This window comes from Pelmatolapia mariae, linkage group LG16_19 (assembly GCF_036321145.2).
Source record: "Pelmatolapia mariae isolate MD_Pm_ZW linkage group LG16_19, Pm_UMD_F_2, whole genome shotgun sequence".
Lineage (NCBI taxonomy): Eukaryota > Metazoa > Chordata > Actinopteri > Cichliformes > Cichlidae > Pelmatolapia > Pelmatolapia mariae.
The window spans coordinates 63558500-63573846 of NC_086241.1; the positions used below are offsets into that span (position 1 = coordinate 63558500).

The 15347-nt window shown below is 41.2% G+C and overlaps 1 protein-coding gene across 1 annotated transcript in view; it reads right to left on the bottom strand.

The window, feature by feature from the left end:
* Positions 1 to 15347, bottom strand: part of rock2a (rho-associated, coiled-coil containing protein kinase 2a) — a 42547-nt gene that overhangs the window by 4128 nt on the left and 23072 nt on the right. The window contains exons 6-31 of the mRNA XM_063498588.1: positions 14566 to 14710; positions 14344 to 14482; positions 13798 to 13889; positions 12307 to 12466; positions 12124 to 12175; positions 10515 to 10603; positions 10348 to 10396; positions 9804 to 9939; positions 8921 to 9012; positions 8396 to 8642; positions 6485 to 6591; positions 5638 to 5797; positions 5278 to 5438; positions 4905 to 5089; positions 4738 to 4807; positions 3639 to 3742; positions 3267 to 3453; positions 2937 to 3030; positions 2761 to 2855; positions 2432 to 2623; positions 2154 to 2322; positions 1228 to 1298; positions 1055 to 1143; positions 871 to 949; positions 503 to 770; positions 169 to 382 (exon numbers count right to left, since the gene is read on the bottom strand). Coding sequence (XP_063354658.1) covers positions 169 to 382; positions 503 to 770; positions 871 to 949; positions 1055 to 1143; positions 1228 to 1298; positions 2154 to 2322; positions 2432 to 2623; positions 2761 to 2855; positions 2937 to 3030; positions 3267 to 3453; positions 3639 to 3742; positions 4738 to 4807; positions 4905 to 5089; positions 5278 to 5438; positions 5638 to 5797; positions 6485 to 6591; positions 8396 to 8642; positions 8921 to 9012; positions 9804 to 9939; positions 10348 to 10396; positions 10515 to 10603; positions 12124 to 12175; positions 12307 to 12466; positions 13798 to 13889; positions 14344 to 14482; positions 14566 to 14710 — 3446 coding nt within the window. The remainder of the gene's footprint in view (positions 1 to 168; positions 383 to 502; positions 771 to 870; positions 950 to 1054; positions 1144 to 1227; positions 1299 to 2153; positions 2323 to 2431; positions 2624 to 2760; positions 2856 to 2936; positions 3031 to 3266; positions 3454 to 3638; positions 3743 to 4737; positions 4808 to 4904; positions 5090 to 5277; positions 5439 to 5637; positions 5798 to 6484; positions 6592 to 8395; positions 8643 to 8920; positions 9013 to 9803; positions 9940 to 10347; positions 10397 to 10514; positions 10604 to 12123; positions 12176 to 12306; positions 12467 to 13797; positions 13890 to 14343; positions 14483 to 14565; positions 14711 to 15347) is intronic.

Genomic DNA, 15347 nt, shown 5'->3' on the forward strand with positions numbered 1-15347 from the left:
CTCCACTCACACTGTATGTACCTCAATTCATTAGTAATCTAGCCTGCAGATCCATAAACTGTTATTTGTTTACCTCCTGCACACCACTTTAACCGACGTAGCTAACATAGATGAATCCAAAATCACACCTATAGATGTCTATTACATAAAATCAGCTTTTTTGTCTACCTGCTCTTGCTGGTGGGGAGCTGTCGACTGGGCCTCCTCATGGACTGGCTGGGCTGAACCTTCATGGAGGTCCGCGGTGAGGAGCGTGCGAACTGTTCTGGGTGTGGAGGCTTTTTGGGAATCTTCTTGACCAACCGGCTCACCCACTTCTGCTGCTCCTCCTGGGACACGGCCAGCAGGAGCAGGTTCTTGGCTGTAGAAATGTCGTAGTTCACTGGTGGTAGAAGAGAAGAGAAATGTTCAGTAACACTCCTATTCACAAACATTTAAAAAACCCACCAATTGTAAGTAAGATCAAAACACAGCTTTCATAGAAACAACAGGAGTGTCATACCTTTACAGGGGACGATGATCTCCTCTTTCTTGTCCATGTGGTCCTTGTGGCACTTGATGTGGCAGCGCCGGCACTCCAGAGCAGGCGGCGGCTTGAACATGTTCCACAGTGGCTTTGTGCACGCCTCACAGTTGGTGGGGAAGTGGTAGAGGGTGGGGATGAACTCGTGGCCTTTGTGGCAGACGTAATTGGACTTTTCTCCAATGGGATGCGGCTCCACGGGAAACTCTGGCTCCTTTTTGCTTTCACCTTCATTGGCATAAAGAATCTGGAGAGCGGAAAGAGGACATATCTAACTTTTTCAGCCTTCAACAACTCTTTAAACAATCAACATGCTTAAAGAAATTTTCAGTAGAGCTGGGGCAGACCTGGAATATCCTGGGAATTTCTTTGGAGTCAGCTCGATACACGTCTGTCTGAGTAACAGGTCTCACATGGAAGAGTTTACTGTGTGACAGAAAGGAGTGTTATTATATGTTTAAAGCATAGAAGATGTGTTCATACAAACTGAGCTGTTTTCTTTGCAGAGGTGCCTTCAGGTGTCATACTCACTCTATATCGAGCACCATGTAGGGGATGGACTGCTCTTTGTCTTGCTCGCTGTTGTAGAAAAGAATCTTCTTGCTGCTTACTACAACGTACTGCATCGACAGGAAAAAAATGGTAAGAAAAAAGGTCACACGCTGTTTTGCAGGGTCAAAGCAGTCTCAATGGTTTAGTCCTACCTTTCTCTCCCATCCAAACTTCTTGGTATTGTTTCTGACGGGGAGAGACAGCCAGCCCTCGAGTCTCATTTCTGAGGGTAGAAAGAGAATTTAGATTATTATGGTTTGGTTTGAAACAATCAACAAAATCGCATCACATTAAAGTGAAATATTCTAGTCAGATATTATGCACCTTTATAAAAATGCTCTATTTGAACATTTAAGCACTTTATATAACACGCCTCATTCCCCCATTCTCTTTCTTCTACATCTAAGTGATTTGTATACAACCTCCACACACATTCACACTCTGATGAAAGTATTCGAGAACAACTCAGGGTTCAGTATCTTGCCGAAGGATGCTTTGGCATGCGCGCTGGAGCAGTCAGGGATCAAATCACCAATCGCCATTAATCTGTGCATAACACACTAATAATAAAATGACTATATTGTGATTGAAAGTACTTAACATGAGCTGAATTATAGAGTCTTTCTTCTGAAACGTTCGGAAATTAGGGTTATTCCATTACTCTGACCTGGCATTTTCACACAGGGACAAACAATGCATGTTTTCTCTTTTCCAGGCTATTTTCTGTAAACCCTAAAGATGTTTGCGTGGGAAAGGTCCAGTAGAACAACAGTTTCTGAAATACGCAGACCTGGCACCAACAACCACGCCACGTTCAAAGTCACTCAAATGACCTTTCTTCCAGTGCTCCGTTTGAACTTCAGCAGGTTGTCTTAACCGTGTCTACATACCTCAGTGCACTTAGCTGTTGCCTTGTGATTGTCTGATTAAAGGCATAGTTTAGCAGGTGCACTTTGTGACGTAGCCAGTGAACGTAAACATTGTACAAGAAGATGTTATTAAGTGACCTTAAACCTTAAAGCTGTGGTGAAGACAAACTGTCAGAAATACTTTCTTTGTTTAGTGGCTGAGCTCTTACCTGTGTACGCATCATCAGCATCAAACTCGGGCCCGCTGCTGACGCTGGCGGAGTCCATCGACTGAACACTGAGCGTCTGCAGGAGATTTCTCAGCTGCTCAATGTCACTGTCCTTACTGTCCAGAGCCATCTGCAGCTCAATGCGCATCTGGCTCTCATCCGCCAGTTGCTATAGATTAAAATGAGAAGAAATAACATATTGTAAGTGTCGTAGTCAGAGATACAGCAGCAGAGTGTCGTTTCACTGCAGGGGAAAGAAAACTCAGCTGTTCACTTACTGCTTGCATTTCGTTGATCTCCTTCTGATATTTGATGATGGTGCTGTTCAGCTTTTCCTTCTCTGACCTGAGCTCAAGCTGCAGCTTCCTGTTCTCCTTCTCCTTTCGCCGCATGTCTGTGTCGTTACCACGGCGGCTGCCTCCGCCACGCACTTCCTTCCTGTTCATGATCTCTGCCAGCTTATTGACGGCCTGCGGATGGGGATAAGATTAAATCTTAACTTAAGAAAAATGATGGTAAAAAATGTAAATTTCGCCCATGAAGGGGAGGATTAGTCTTGAAAGTCTGTCTCTTCATCTTGTGAGTTATTGCTTTAAAAAACACCAACCTGGGTTTTTAGCGTCCTCTCGCACTGCAGCTGTTTCTCAAATCCCTGCTTCATCTGGCTTATCTGCTGCTCCCAGTCCTTCGACTTCTCAGTTTCTGAAGAGAACAAAAAAAAAAAAAATGTACCCAGACCAAAATATATTATTCTTGTAATAAACATTTAAATGTTCTAATTACCCTCTATTGCCTCCTTCAGTTTGTTGTTCAGTTCCTCCTTCTCATTGGCCAGATTGGCGACATCACTCGTCAGGGTCCTATTAGCTTCTTCCAGCTGCAATGGACAGCAAATACTTTCATATCTGCTCTTTTGTGGAACTATAAACTCAACCTAATCTCACACTATTTTCAGAGCATATTTATTGGGCTTGAGATGCACTGCATTTACACGTTGTGATACTTCCAGGACTGTGGCGAGTTATTCTATTCAACAGCCTTTAAATGTCTGACGATACAAAGACTTTCACCTCACATCGATCATCTTCATTTCACGCAAACTCAAAAACTCACAGAGCTGATGGTGATGTCCTTCTCGGAGAGCTCCTGGCGATGGCGAGCCATCATCTCCTTCAGTTCCAGCTCCTTCATTATCTTCTCCTTCTCGAGGTCGGAGTACTGCTCCTCAGCGATGGAGCGCGCCAGCTGCTCCGAGTCAGCCTTTGTCAGAGTGATCTCCAGCTGTGCTGCCAAAGAGTCCCTGAGAGGAATAAAAAGAAACACAAGCCTGAGCAACCCACCACACAAACCACACGAGTCTCTTATTGAGAGATAAATGAACCGAGCCTTACATTCATCATCACCATTTTTCTGCTAATCATTTTTCGAAGATTAAAGTGGATGAATTTATTTCAAATTATATCTTCAAACTGAAAAACCTCCCACCTCTCCTCCTGCAGCTCCTGCAGAGACTGCTGCACTTCTTTGTAGAGTTTGTTCCTCTCTTCACATTCCTCCTTCAGCTCACGAACCTGGGTCTTATAGAGAGTCTGGAGAAAAGGTAACAGGTCAAATTCGGCCCATACTTAATACATCAACAACAAAACTCTACATAACTCGTTAATGCAGAAATCTCCAATGGGAGGGCCAGAGAGGTGAGAAAGTTTCCTAACAACAAGCTGCTTCTCCTGACTGATAATGAACATAGTAAAGGAAAGAATCACTCAGGCTTCATTTTGCATACACACTTTGATACATACTGTTGACGTTGTACAAAAACATTAGCTAACGGATGCCCATTCAAGACTTCACCATTATTCAGCTCTTGGAAATGCATAACATACATTAGCTACAGAAATAAAAGCAACCCTCTGATTTTAACAGCCTACGTTCCCATAGAATAAGACCATTTGTGCTACGGTTTATTTACTTTATTTTCTAAGTGCATTATGGAAAATACATCACTTGTTATCCTATATCATCTTTAAACATTACAGGATTATTACGCTTTAACTAGGAAATAACAGCACTGCATTACAATATGGGAAGATGTCACTCCAGTGTAATATAGCTGACTGTTATTTGACAGTATAGTCTGGAGCAGCCCCTGTAGCTCTACTCTATAAATATCAAAGCACCTCTATATTGTGGACGTAAGAATTGCTAGACCCCTACACACAACTGAAACATTTAGTGAGTTGCCTTTACAATGAGTTAAGCTCCAGCTTGGACTTTAACTGTAGCGCTTAAAACTTCAGAGCACCTGCAGTTCAAGCAGAGTTGGAACGAGTCTCTGACTCATAGGCAGCTGAATATTGTAAAAACTGCCACAGCAGCGCCCTGATCAGACTGTAAGGAGTGAAACACAACGTGGACACGGCAGGGAAAAGCTGTTTAGCCAGAAGGAGAGAGGGGACTATTCAGTAGCAAATCAATCAGCAGTTTTTGCCGCTCAGTCAGATGAATGAAACTATAATAAGCCTAAAATGCCAAATGAAAGTGTCTTCATTTTCCATCCACATCTGTGATCAGATATCAGACTTACTGAGAAATACTGCTCAGCCTCTAACTGGTCTTGTAACTCCTTCATTTGTCCATCTGTGTCCTGTCTTTCTCTGTGAAAAGAAAAATGAGTCGATGATTCATAATCTGACCACATAAGGAGCCTGCAGTGTGCCTGCTGGGAAAGTGTTACAACAAAATGAAACTTACTTGCGCAGCTCCTGGTTCTGCTTCTCCAAGCTGCGCTTAATATCCAGCAGGTGATTAGTTTCCTGCTTGAGCTGCTTCTCTGAGGTTTTCAGAGCACTGAGCTGCTGGTTTTGAGCCTTCAGGTCGTTCTGAGTCAGGTTACGCTTCTGGGTCTCCTGCTCGATCTTCAGTGTCAGGTTCTTCACCTGAAAGAACAAAAGGAAATTAATAAAAGTTGTTTACTCGCATCAGCTCTTTTTTCATTATCCTTCTATCCAATTTATGGTTCAGATATGACACTCTTTACATTAGCTGCCGAAGTAGCTCCTGTTGGTGACATTTGACAGCTAAACCCAAACTTCACTGGTCTCCTGTGCAGAACAGAAACGCTCACCTCCTCAGTAAGGTGATCCTTGTGTCTGCGCAGCTCGTCTAGCTTCTGCAGGGCCTGTTTGTTGTCACAGTCCATCATGCTGCTCTGCTTCTCCAGCTCCAGTATTCTGTTCTCCAGCCGCAGTTTGGCAGCTCGCTCCTCTGCCAGCTTCTGCTCCAACTCTGAATGAGAGTTATTCACTTATATTATTTAAATCCCCTTGTGAAAAGTTAAATCAATAAAATTTCTCATTCTGTACATCTTGTAGCAATCTGTGAACTCAGAGCTGTCGATCAACCCCAAATTATATAGCTCGAACCCTGAACTCGGTACAAACTGTGAAAGAACAACCTCGTAGAAACAAAAGATCAGAGCCCTTACCCTTCATGGACTCTGACTTGGCGCCCTCGATGGTGACCTTGATCTTGCTCTTGTCTGCCAGCATTGCTCTGGTGGCCTTATGAGAGGCCTCCTCCTGTTCCAGCTCCTGCTGCAGCACCTTCAGCTTGTAGGTCAAATCGATCTCCTTGTTGCTCTTCTCCTGTAGAAAACACACACAGAGATGTCACACTCAGTGCAAAATCTAGTCAGAAAATTTTACACCAAGTACTTTGAGACCAAGCCCAGAAAGTCGTGTCACTACATGGTGGTTCACATTTATACGTATATTCTAAGGAAGTGCAGTTAGAAATACTCAGTAAATCATTAAGTACAGTTTCTGAAACAGGTCAGTTACAGTGCTGCAATAAATTAGGCCTTTCTCCTCCATTTCTCTTAGATATTTTAAAGTCAAAAAGCAGGCAGTTATGCAATTTTTAATATGAATCTATGAAAACAAAACAAAGCAAATACTTTGTATTAATCTTCCTGTGTCGACTGGAGTCGTGATTAAAGGTTTGGCAGTCTTTTAAAATAATTATTTGGCCTGCAGTGGGCTTGAGTTTGAAAATAGCTGCTGTAAATCAATTATTTGTCACTTTAATCAAAACAAAAGACTTTCCCGAATGCTTTAATAAAATAATAATTTCTCATTGATGTCAAATGACCTGGAACAAACAGTCCAATCATGCTGAACTCAAATCCAGATGCAGATGTTTTCAAGAAACACTATGATACTACTTTTAACATAACTTTTACTTAATTTGGATCACAGGTGAGGCTCAAGTCAAATTTCCAGGAATTGCATCTCAAAGCAAAAAATGTTTCCAGTCAGGATTTTGTGATTTACCTTCTCCAGATCAGTGAGTTTCTCTTGAAGCTGCCTCTTCTCAGTCTCAGCTTTGGATAAAGCCTGTTTCTGCTGACGCGCCTCCACTTCCAGGCCAGAAATGCGTCCTGCAAGATAAGCCCACGAGAGTCCTTAGAGTTACATTTCACGTACAGATCACATAAAGCTTAACCCAACAGCAAACTACGGTAAATGATAAATGGCCTGTATTTGTATAGCGCTTTACTTAGTCCCTAAGGACCCCAAAGCCTATAAACTTACACAGTCGTCAAGTATCTTTATTTCCATTTTCAATACATTATTTCTGTCTTAACTTGTATACTTAAGTCCTTTAATCCTTCTTAACGTCAATTCTATCCCCTCATTAAAGCTCAGTCTGAGGTTCGTCTGCTATTTCTATTGTAATTTCGATTTTAGTTACTATTATTTTATTATTTGTCCTTTAATTTGTGTATTTATTTTCATGTTTTGAGTTTATAATTTAGGTCTGGTTTGTTTATTCCAGGTTTACTTGTAAACTAGCACTGTTAATCCCCTGACCTCAACTAAAAAGCACTCCCTCTGATTTAAATGTACTTTGCATACACAAGTTACTTGCCCGTTATTCATATAATGACTCTGGTCAGTAAGCTTGGGGCAGTTCAGGGCAACTACCAAGAGAGTATGTTTAGTTGTTCCAACAGTGCCACAATGGGCTTATTTATACACACATATACATCCCCCAGTTACTTGTAGTAAACAACGGAGGGCAATATTTATATTAATATAAATATTTACATAGTTCAAATGAATTTCAGCTCTTGGACCAACTAGAGGAAGCAGCTCATTATACTGTGCTGTGTTTTATTTGTAAATGCAACACCCAAGTCACTGCATCCGAAGACCTACAAACATTCATAAGGCAGAACTCATGGTTTGTGACGCCCACGTCCTAATTAACGCAGTCAGATAAGAGGTTTTATGTGACAGCTTAAGTAGCCCGAGAGCTGCTTTTATCAGATTATGGGTGAATTGTTAGCCTTTATGTAAGCACACTCCCTACAGTTACACAAATATTACAAACTGTCCAGGCGCACTGGAGCAAACAGGCCGCTTTGACCCTTCTGTCTCCAAAACATCAGCTATATTTGTTCAAGGTTTTATCTGACACCTCTGGACAAACTTATTTTTACTAATTCAAATCAGCCTTTCTCAAACACACATACACAGTGTGACTGAACTGGAGTCAGAATCCATTCAGCAAACAGCACAGAGTTATTTAGTCCTGAAAAGCCTCTTGACTGCCCTCAGCATTTGGGTGGCACATTGCTGTTGCTCATCTAGCTGCCCCTTTATTAAACCTGTCATATAAGCTCCAAGGCAAGCAGGAGGAAAACTACTCAGCGCACAGAAACTGAACTTCTTTCAGAGGAATGTAATTACATTTCCACCTCATAAAAATACAGGTAAACATATCAGCAGCTACAGATGTGCCTAGAATTATGACTTATACTGACATCCAACCTGAAATTCTGCACAAATCTATTCTTTTGGTTTTCCTGTATGCTAAGGTGAGAACCAAGAACAGAGGTGCAGTTTCTTTTTCTGATAGCGAGACGAATTTTGTCAAATTTGGTGGAGCATGAGCGAAAAACTAATACAAGACATTTTGGTGCTCCACGTAAAACTACTAAACTGAGGATGCTCCAACTCCATATTAATTGGTTTAGTATTTTAGAGGTTTGTAAAGAAGTGGGTTTCGCTTTTTACAAACACCATTCTGTAAAATTTGTTTAGATACACCGATGAATACAACATTTAATATACAACATGTAATATTCCTGGTATCACTTTTATTAATTAAAATAATGCATATAAATGACAACTGTTTGCAGACTTGACAAAGAAATCTTCGTGTGCTGTTTCACCCACCCATCAGGTCAGTGATGGTTTCCGAGCCCTGGCTGTGCTCCCTCCTCTCCGTCTCTAGCGCAGCCTGCAGGCTGATGCATTCCTTCTCCAGACTCAGCTTGCTGCGCTCTAGCAGGCAGCATTTGTCCTGCAGCTCGCGCACGTTGGCCTCCAGCTGCTGCAGCTGCTTGCTGCTCTCAGTTTGGGCTTTGCGGAGCCTCGTCGCCGCCTCCGTCTCAGCCCGCAACAACGTGTTGGCTTCTTCCAGCTAAGAGAAGAACACGTACACAAATCACATCAATATTTTCCCTTTAAAGGACTCAGAGTCCAAGAAGGTGACTTGACAAGATCATAGTGATCTTTTCAGTCTGGCTGGACATCAAATATTAGCTTTTACTTTCAGCTGTCGTGATTGTTAATGTATTTGGTTTTACATCAAGGCTTTATATGTTATATGTTTGTAATCTGATGTCACAGAGCTCATCGTCCATGCTGACCATCCCCCCCCCCAACCTCACCGAACATACATCAAGGTAGGTAACCGACCTGTTTCTGGAGGTGAATGTTCTTCTCATTGGAAATGTGCGAGTTTTGGTTTCGCTTCTTCATGTCATCCAGCTGGTCTCTGAGGCTGTTGACTGCACAGATCCCAAGAACAAAGACAACAATTATTGTGATGAAGTGTGTTTCAAGAAGTAAAATCACAATTTAAAACTGATAAAGTATATTTAAATGCACCAAGTTCTTCATATATAAACTGTGCAAATGAAATATGGAAAGAGAGCTTTGGTTTGGTTTAATAAAGGCACTGGAACCAAAAGTTATACAATATGAATATTACAAAGAAAGCCAGAGCACAGAAGAGAATAGACCTGATGTCTTTGTCCAGGTGATGGCAGTATTACCCACTTTATCTCAGTAAAGTCACCATGAATTTATATCATTGCAAAGCCAAAAGAAAACGTAAGAAGTTTCTGACTTCACACAAGAAGAGGGGGGTTGATTTTTACTGGATTCCTGTGTGTGGTTCATTTTATTCTCTCGCTTTAATGCATCACTGCTGTCAAGTTTGAATCTATTTCTTAAAACAAATACATTTAATCAGCCTCATTTTTCTCACTCATGATAGAAGTATTATAATGTTTTGCCTTTTCAGTTCATGTAATCGATCACCTTAAATGAAGCTAACCTGCATGAAGGATGTTACACAAATAAACCAAGAATGTGTGTCGCTGCATTTTATTTTTTTACTTAAAAGCTAGTTAAAAAGCTTTCAAAATTGTCTCTTAAGAGAAATGTCTCTTACTAGAAAATATATTTTTCTGTGAAATGTATTAATTTCCAGTTGATAACTGGTGTTTAACTTCCTGTACAAAAGAAGTAAATCTTTTCAGCTCTGCTGCAGAATCCACAGTGTGTCTCGTGTCACCTTCGTTCTCCAGACAGCGCTTCCTGTCGGCCTCGCTCTCAGCCTTGCGGTGGCTCTCCAGGCTTTTGTGCTGCAGCAGAGCCTTCTCCCTCTCCAACTGCCTAAGACTCGACTCCAGGTTCTTTCTGCTGCTCACCTAAAAATCAATCATAAACGCCTTTGTTCAACATCTCCTGCGGGGATGGTTTCATGCTACTGTGATTCCATAATTCACTTTATGAGAAATTATTCCCCAGAATCCAAATGGGTCTCAACACAAATTCAATCACAATAGACATTTTAATGTGGCCGTTAGAATTCAGCAGGCGCTCCAGCTGAACCTCCCTGGATACGAGACGCTGGTATTCAACCGGAAAGTGGACAAGTGTGGATAATAAGAATCATTATTCTGGCTCAAATAATAGAGTTTTTGGGAAACGCCCATTAAAATGGGTGAGGAAGAAAGAACTTATAAAATCCCAGAGGGGTCATGTCCCAGCAGATATTGACGCCGGACAGACACAGAAATATTCAGGTAATTGGATGTTCCCTGTGATTAACTGACCTCTTCCTCAAGTTCTTTGGATAGCTTTTCCAGACGAGCGGTGGTGGCCCTGCAGAAAAATACAAATGCTTAAAAAAATAATTTGGCCACCGTGCATAAGCAAATAAGTGGAGCAACATGATGCGGCTCTTATTCCTGATACACAATGTTCCCTACAGATCACCCACCTGTATTTTTGCTCTAGATCATCTTTGACTTGCTTGTCATTATTCATCTGCATCTCTAGGTGGCGAAGTTTCTTCTGCAGTGCTGCTGACTAAGAAGAGAAAGAAAGAAAGACTTCCAATTTATGTGCTACACACTAAAGTGACAATTTAACACACACAGAGTAAGAAGACATATAACATCAATAGCTAGCTAGACTTTGCAGTGACACACACACCGTCTGAGCACTGGCAGAACGCCTGATGTTCCTTTATAGGAACTGTCGGCCTTTATAGGGCCGATAATTTAAAAAATTAATAAGTCAAGAAAAGACGACAGAAACACCCTTCAACCATGTTTTGAATGTTGTTGTTGCAGTTTGTCCACCAGAGGGAGTCTGCAACTTCCAGTTTGATAACATGTCTGGAGCCCCAGGAACAAACAAACACACACACACACACACACACATGTCTGGTTTGCTATCCTCGTGGGGACATCCCATTGACATAATGCTTTCCCTAGCCCCTTACCCTAACCCTAACCATTAAAAATGAATGCCTAACCCTAACCCTTACCCTAAACCTAACCATAACCTAATTGTAACCCTGACAGTAAAACCGCATTTTGAGTGTGAAAATTGCTCTCAACCCCGAGGGGACCTGGATTTTGGTCCCCACGGTGCAGAAAGTCCCCACCAGGATAGTAAAAGTCAGATTTTGGTCCCCACCAGGATAGTACGAACCCGTACACACACACACACACACACACACACACACACACACACACACACACACACACACACACACACACACACACACAATCAGCTGATCTGAGCCAAGTCAGGCACTGTAAACCAATTATATGTTTATAAAATGCATGTAATATTTTTGTAGGACTCAAGGAAATCTGTTTATTTTCTGCATTGAAATTCGCCAAATATCAGTAGCACTCTTAAAAATCCGGTTTTGGTTGGGATGTAACGTTAATTTTTAAGTTAGCTAACTAATGCTACCAAGGAAATGTAGGCAAATGTTGTTGTCCTTGATCAAAATAGCACAGAAACCATTTTCATGGTTAATGGTGTAATGTTTTTAGGGGCAGTCTTTTAGGACTATAAACATTTTTACAATTAGAAGTATCACAACAACCTTAAACCACCACATTGGTCACCTGAAGGTCGGTATAGAAACATTGCTTACTATACCTTTAATCACCTACATTTAGTCAACTGATAAGAAACAAAGCGAAAGTAAAACATAGGGTTTGTTTTGTTCCTCGTAATAGGGGAAATCTTTTAGGACTGAAGTCAATAAAAGTTCTTCAGATTAGCGTTCAGCTCAGCCACTTATACTGAAAGCTGCTTAAGTCTCTGTGTGCGGCTGAGAACACTGAAATTCTAACAAAGTACAAATAAATCATGGGATCAGGGAAGAAATCCCCCTGTGAGTCATTTCCATCATAATCCTTGATGTCTTACAATGTGAAGCTGATCACAATGTCAACAGGCCTTTTCTGTGTGGTCATGTAAACTGATACCAGACTTATTTATTTCCTGAGAAGCTCGGTCCGGTATTAATGCAGTCGCTAAAGGTGCACCTGGCAGTTACTGTGTGTGGGAGTCAAAGTACTTACCTCCCCTTTTGAATTCTCATGAGCCACTGAGTTGTTGGAAGCATTTAATAACCTGAAGGAGGAAATGAATAAAATCAGCCCAAGGTCAAGGACACTAGAGCCAAAAATAAATCTATAAATTGCCGTCGTGGAACCACAGAGGTCCCTAAAATCATGGGAAATGAAGAGAATTGGATAATTTACTGGTCTTCTTTGAAGTAGGTGAAGCCAACAAAGGGTAACTGATTGCCGACAAATGCCTTAGGTGTGGGGAAGGTTTCTACATCGCCTTTGTCGTCTTCTATCTCATCAAAGTTGCTGGTGTCTATGTCACTGCTCAGCTCTGGGACCACAGGGGCAACCGCTGAGGCGAGAGAGAGATAAAGAGAAAGACAGGAAAAAGGTGAGAGTGAATTGGTGGAAAAAGGAAGCACTGTGTAAAAATATGTCAGCCTAATAAATCATTTTAATGTGCTCTCTGATCCAGTTGCTGTTCTAAAGGAATTCCTGCTAAAGTTTTGCACATCAGATTATTTCTCGGCACTGGGTTAACTTTTTCAGCATTGCCCATTATTGGCACAACACAGTGCAACCAAAGCTAAAAATCAATTCAGTGGTTCACAAACTGCACCCTACCTGTAGGGCCAGAACAGGCAGGGTAATTTTTTTAAGGAGATTAAAGAAAAGGTTTGCAGGTGCTGAATTATATTTCATTTAAATTTAATGTTGATAATTTTTTAATGTTGCTTAAATGATAAAAACTGTGAGCTGAGGGTGTGACCGTTTTTGGCTTCTGAAGTAGAGCATGCCAGAAAAAATTGGAGAACATCTGATAAAATTTAAGACCTCTCACAGGAAAAAAATTAAAAAAAAAATTACTGATCTGCAGGAGCTGCATTCTATATTTGGTCACACATTCTGACTTTTTTCTTGAATTACACTTAGGAATGATAATTTTGTATGCTTGATGCATTCCTGGCAGGTTGGCCAAAGAAAGACCGCATCTGCTGTGCCCAAAAGGGATATCCACAAGGTAAACAACTCAGAGGTGTTACTCTGCACACAGAGTAAAGTGGAAGGGAAGGTGAAATTTGATTTTAGATATAGGAGAACAAACAAAAGTGAAGTTACAGTAACTTAGCATTGTGCAGAATTTAAATTTAATGGTTTTTGAAATTGTTTTGGAAAGTGCACGATGGGCTTTGCTGGAAACTGAGCACTCATCTACAGTTTATTCCATGTTCATTTCTACTGTTCTTCAATTTAGTAGTGGAAAATCCCCTTGCTCGTATTTTGAAAGTTCAGTCACTGTTAACCAGCTAGCCTCGCACTTCCCAACCGCTGGCACGCTGGCCAGTTCATTGTCATGGCAGCCCTTGATGTAATTAAGCTGCTTTGTCTTGCAGACAGACAGACTCCGACTCAACAGTCTTGGATTTGCTGCTGGTGACAGCAGTCCTCCTGCTCTGGACATCTGCAGCGAGCCAGAACCTGCAGGAGGTGCAGGTCTAGTTCTGCTCTGTACATTTCTCATCACAAAGTACTTTGCAAATAAAAATACCTACGTGATCTATGCATGCACTTACCCAACCACCAAACACATGGTGCTAAACGAAACAGTCCATATTGAGAAAAAACCAAAACATGTATCATAATCAATGATCATAGGCAGCAGAACAAAGGTTGTATACTAACTGTCTCTGATGGTGTCAAAGGTCCACTGGTCATTTTTGAAGAAAGGATGTCGCTTGATTTCCTCCACGCCGTTTCTGCCTAATCGCACCTCCCTCAAAACAAAAGCAGACAATGAGTTGATTGAATTGGACCTTTGTCCTTAGTTAGAGGTGACTGGGAATGAATCGACTAAGTCATACAAACCTTTATAACCTTGAAGATTAAGAGACAGACACACAGATAAGCGTAAGTGTGCCGTTGTATCAACATATTATGTAATCTCTAAGTATTGCTACACAAAAAAAGAAACCTTGTGCTTACGTCTGGGACCAGCATGAAGAAACTACAGCTTAGAAATATATATAAAAAAAAACATCCCCATGAAAGACAAAGTGGTTTGTGGGTTGAAAGACAGATGGAGATGGACAGTTGTGCATAAGAGGAAGAGTTTGAGAGATAACATAAGAGTGCTATTGAGGTTCCCCCTGTTACTCTCTGCAAGAAAATATACAGGTGCATTTTCCAAAATGTCAAACCCCTGACATCTTCTTCTTGTAAGATTAATACCTGTCAGTCAGGAAGGCACAGATGATATTCTTGGCATCATTGGAGATCTCCACATCATCTGGAAAATTGAGGGAGTTCTTGTGGTCCATGATTTTACTGTAGGTTCCCACCAAAGAGTCGGCGTAGAACGGCGTGTCACCTAAAAGTGAGCAAGCAACACTGAAATGAACTGAGAGATAGAAACACATACGAGCTAAATTATTTTATGAAATGCTCACTGACCGACGAGCAACTCGTAAATGAAGACCCCTACGGACCACCAGTCGCATTCTCTCCCATAATAGCCATCTCCTCCCTGGGATTTTAGCACTTCTGGCGAGATGTAGTCTGGAGTCCCAACTGCTGTGTCACAGTGCACCATGCCGGTCTGCAACACAAATCCAGAGATCGTTATATGTTTAGTACCCTACAGGCATGGTTTGATTTATATGGGCATAATCTAAAGGAGAGTGTTGATCCAAACTTAAGAGACTACCAAAAACTAACCCTTCCAGCTAGGGGCAGAAGCAGAGCTCACTGTAACAGCTTAGTTATTAAAGTGGACTTATTATATTTTTATTCTTGGACTCCACTAGAGTAGCTTTGCATGACTCATTATTCTGCCTAAAACAAGCCATTTAAACCCCTTCCCCTCTCTCTTTAAGCCAACTTTCTTCTGCCAAAGAAACAGTTTGGACAGCAGGGGGTCCCTGACATGATCACATAAAAATATTGTTTTTCACAGACATCATAGAGGGCAAAGAGAAGAAAAAAAAACTACTGAGGCTAAACATTTATAGCAATCCGAAATCTGAGGTTTAGCTTTATTTTTCTCTTTGTTTTTTTTTAAATTAGTGCTGTATATATAAAGCTTTTGCACTCTCACAATACAAAGCCCTCAACTATGCGTCTATAGCACTTTGACTATCTTGTCTTTTTATTATAAACTGTATTATTCTTATTCATTATCCTACTCCAAGTGTCAGCACAGCATCTATCTATCTCATACACTGACATCAGTATTT